This window comes from Capsicum annuum, unplaced genomic scaffold (genome assembly GCF_002878395.1).
Source record: "Capsicum annuum cultivar UCD-10X-F1 unplaced genomic scaffold, UCD10Xv1.1 ctg52773, whole genome shotgun sequence".
Classification (NCBI taxonomy): Eukaryota; Viridiplantae; Streptophyta; class Magnoliopsida; order Solanales; family Solanaceae; genus Capsicum; species Capsicum annuum.
The window spans coordinates 1-1821 of NW_025860832.1; the positions used below are offsets into that span (position 1 = coordinate 1).

The 1821-nt window shown below is 36.6% G+C and overlaps 1 protein-coding gene across 1 annotated transcript; it reads right to left on the reverse strand.

Moving 5' to 3' along the window:
• Window positions 1–209: 209 nt before the first annotated feature.
• LOC124892978 (toMV resistance protein Tm-2(2)-like) lies at window positions 210–1700 on the reverse strand (the record flags this gene model as incomplete). The annotated part of the gene is made up of 5 exons (XM_047404144.1): window positions 210–662; window positions 781–930; window positions 1017–1087; window positions 1230–1248; window positions 1320–1700. Coding segments are annotated over 5 exons (1074 nt in total), but the record flags the coding sequence as incomplete, so codon positions are not given.
• Between the last annotated feature and the right edge of the window lie 121 nt (window positions 1701–1821).

Below are 1821 nucleotides of genomic sequence, written 5' to 3' on the forward strand. Positions count from 1 at the left end.
CTGCTACAAAATCTTCAACCAACAAATCAAAGGACATGGATCAAACTTGCTTTGATACCATGTTAATAGAACTTTATTGAAAGAAAGAAAGGCTAAGGTTTACAATATAATCTGAAAAGCATAAAAACTAACTAAAACAAAAGTAGGCTATATATATACATAGCCAATAACCTAAAGGTCCATAAACTAAAGGCCCAATAACATATGGGCTAACACCCATCACACTTTTTGGCTATTTTCTCTCCAACATCTTTTAGTTCATTAGGGAAACGTTCTTCTCCGAGCACCCTTTTCTCGAATAACTCCCAACTTTCTTCTGGTCTTAGCAATTGAAGATCAAGAGGATCACTATGACATTTTCCATGCAAAGCCACTTCCTTTTTTTGACTTGTTAAAATAACTCTACTACCGTTCTGAAATTCAGATGGAATGGCGTATAATGGTCTTGTTAGCTCATCCCATGTTGCAGTATACCACACATAATCCAAGACAACAAGGTACCTCTTTCCAAACAGTTCTTTTCGTAACTTATCAGCAATGTCATCGTCTATGTCATCCTCATTGAATCTTTCTTTCAAACCAATAACTTGATTGAAAATTTTCTGCAACAACTTTTTCTCATTACGTTCCTGGTCGACTGTGCACCTAGCACGAACATCGAACTGACCAACAATAGACTTTTCATTATACATTTTGTAAGCCAAAGTAGTTTTTCCAAGCCCCGCCATGCCGACTATGGAAACGACTTGGATGCTGAAGTGCTACGAGGTATAGATTAACCATGTGCTGTTGTAGGTGAATCAGATGTTCTCTAAGAATGTCTGGAGATGCTTCTAGGAGCTTCTTTTTGAAGCATTCAAGTTCTGCCGACTTTGAAGCTTCCAACATTGTAGAACATATTTGCATAACCTCCAGTGAAACTGGAATTATCTTCAAAAGTAGATAAACTAGCATGGAATTGACTTGAGAGACTTTAACATCTTCAAAAGTAGATCAAGTTCATATTCATCTTTTACATCTGTTCCATCTTCATCTTCTTCATCTGTTCCATCTTCATCTTCGTCTTTTTCATCTTCATCTTTTTTATCTGTTTCATCTTCATCTTTTTCATCTGTGTTATCAAGTTCATAAGACAAAAGGGCAAAATAGAAGTGTCTTACTCTCTCAGCCATAAGTTGAAACTGCAGTAAGACATATTCAATTGCCTTATGCTCAATGCAACCATTTACTTTCAGCCCATGGAAATCTCTTAAATTGCCAAATACATTCTGAAGAAGCTCATATTAAGTCATTGATGGCCAAAGAAACTCAGCACGAACCTTGGATAGATAATGGAGATTCACAAGGAGAGAGTCCAAAAGTTCAACCAACTGATCCTCAGTCATGGTGGCGCTTGATTCAGAATGATGATCTGAGATGATAGAGGTTTTGATATTTTCAAGGAGGCGAGGAACGACATGATCCTTTAATTTAACGAGCATGTCATCTCCACTCTGATGAAAAAGCGACTGAACCAGATCATGAACCTCATATGATATGGAAGACAAGTCGGCATTAGAACCATCCGACAAAAATGTCAGCTCCAATTTCCGCTTTTCAATTTGATCCGTATCAAGAACAATTTGATCTTCTTCATTCTTTAACCTCTCTATGAAATCAAGAAGATTGACAATGTCCTCGCGAAGCACAGCAGATGATACCTGCTAAAAGAACAAACGTACATCAAAATTTTCAGTGCACATATTCTCCATGACAAGTTTTACTCTTATTTTAGAGGCAACTAATGTAAATGTAAGATAAATGTTATTTTTACAGACAAAT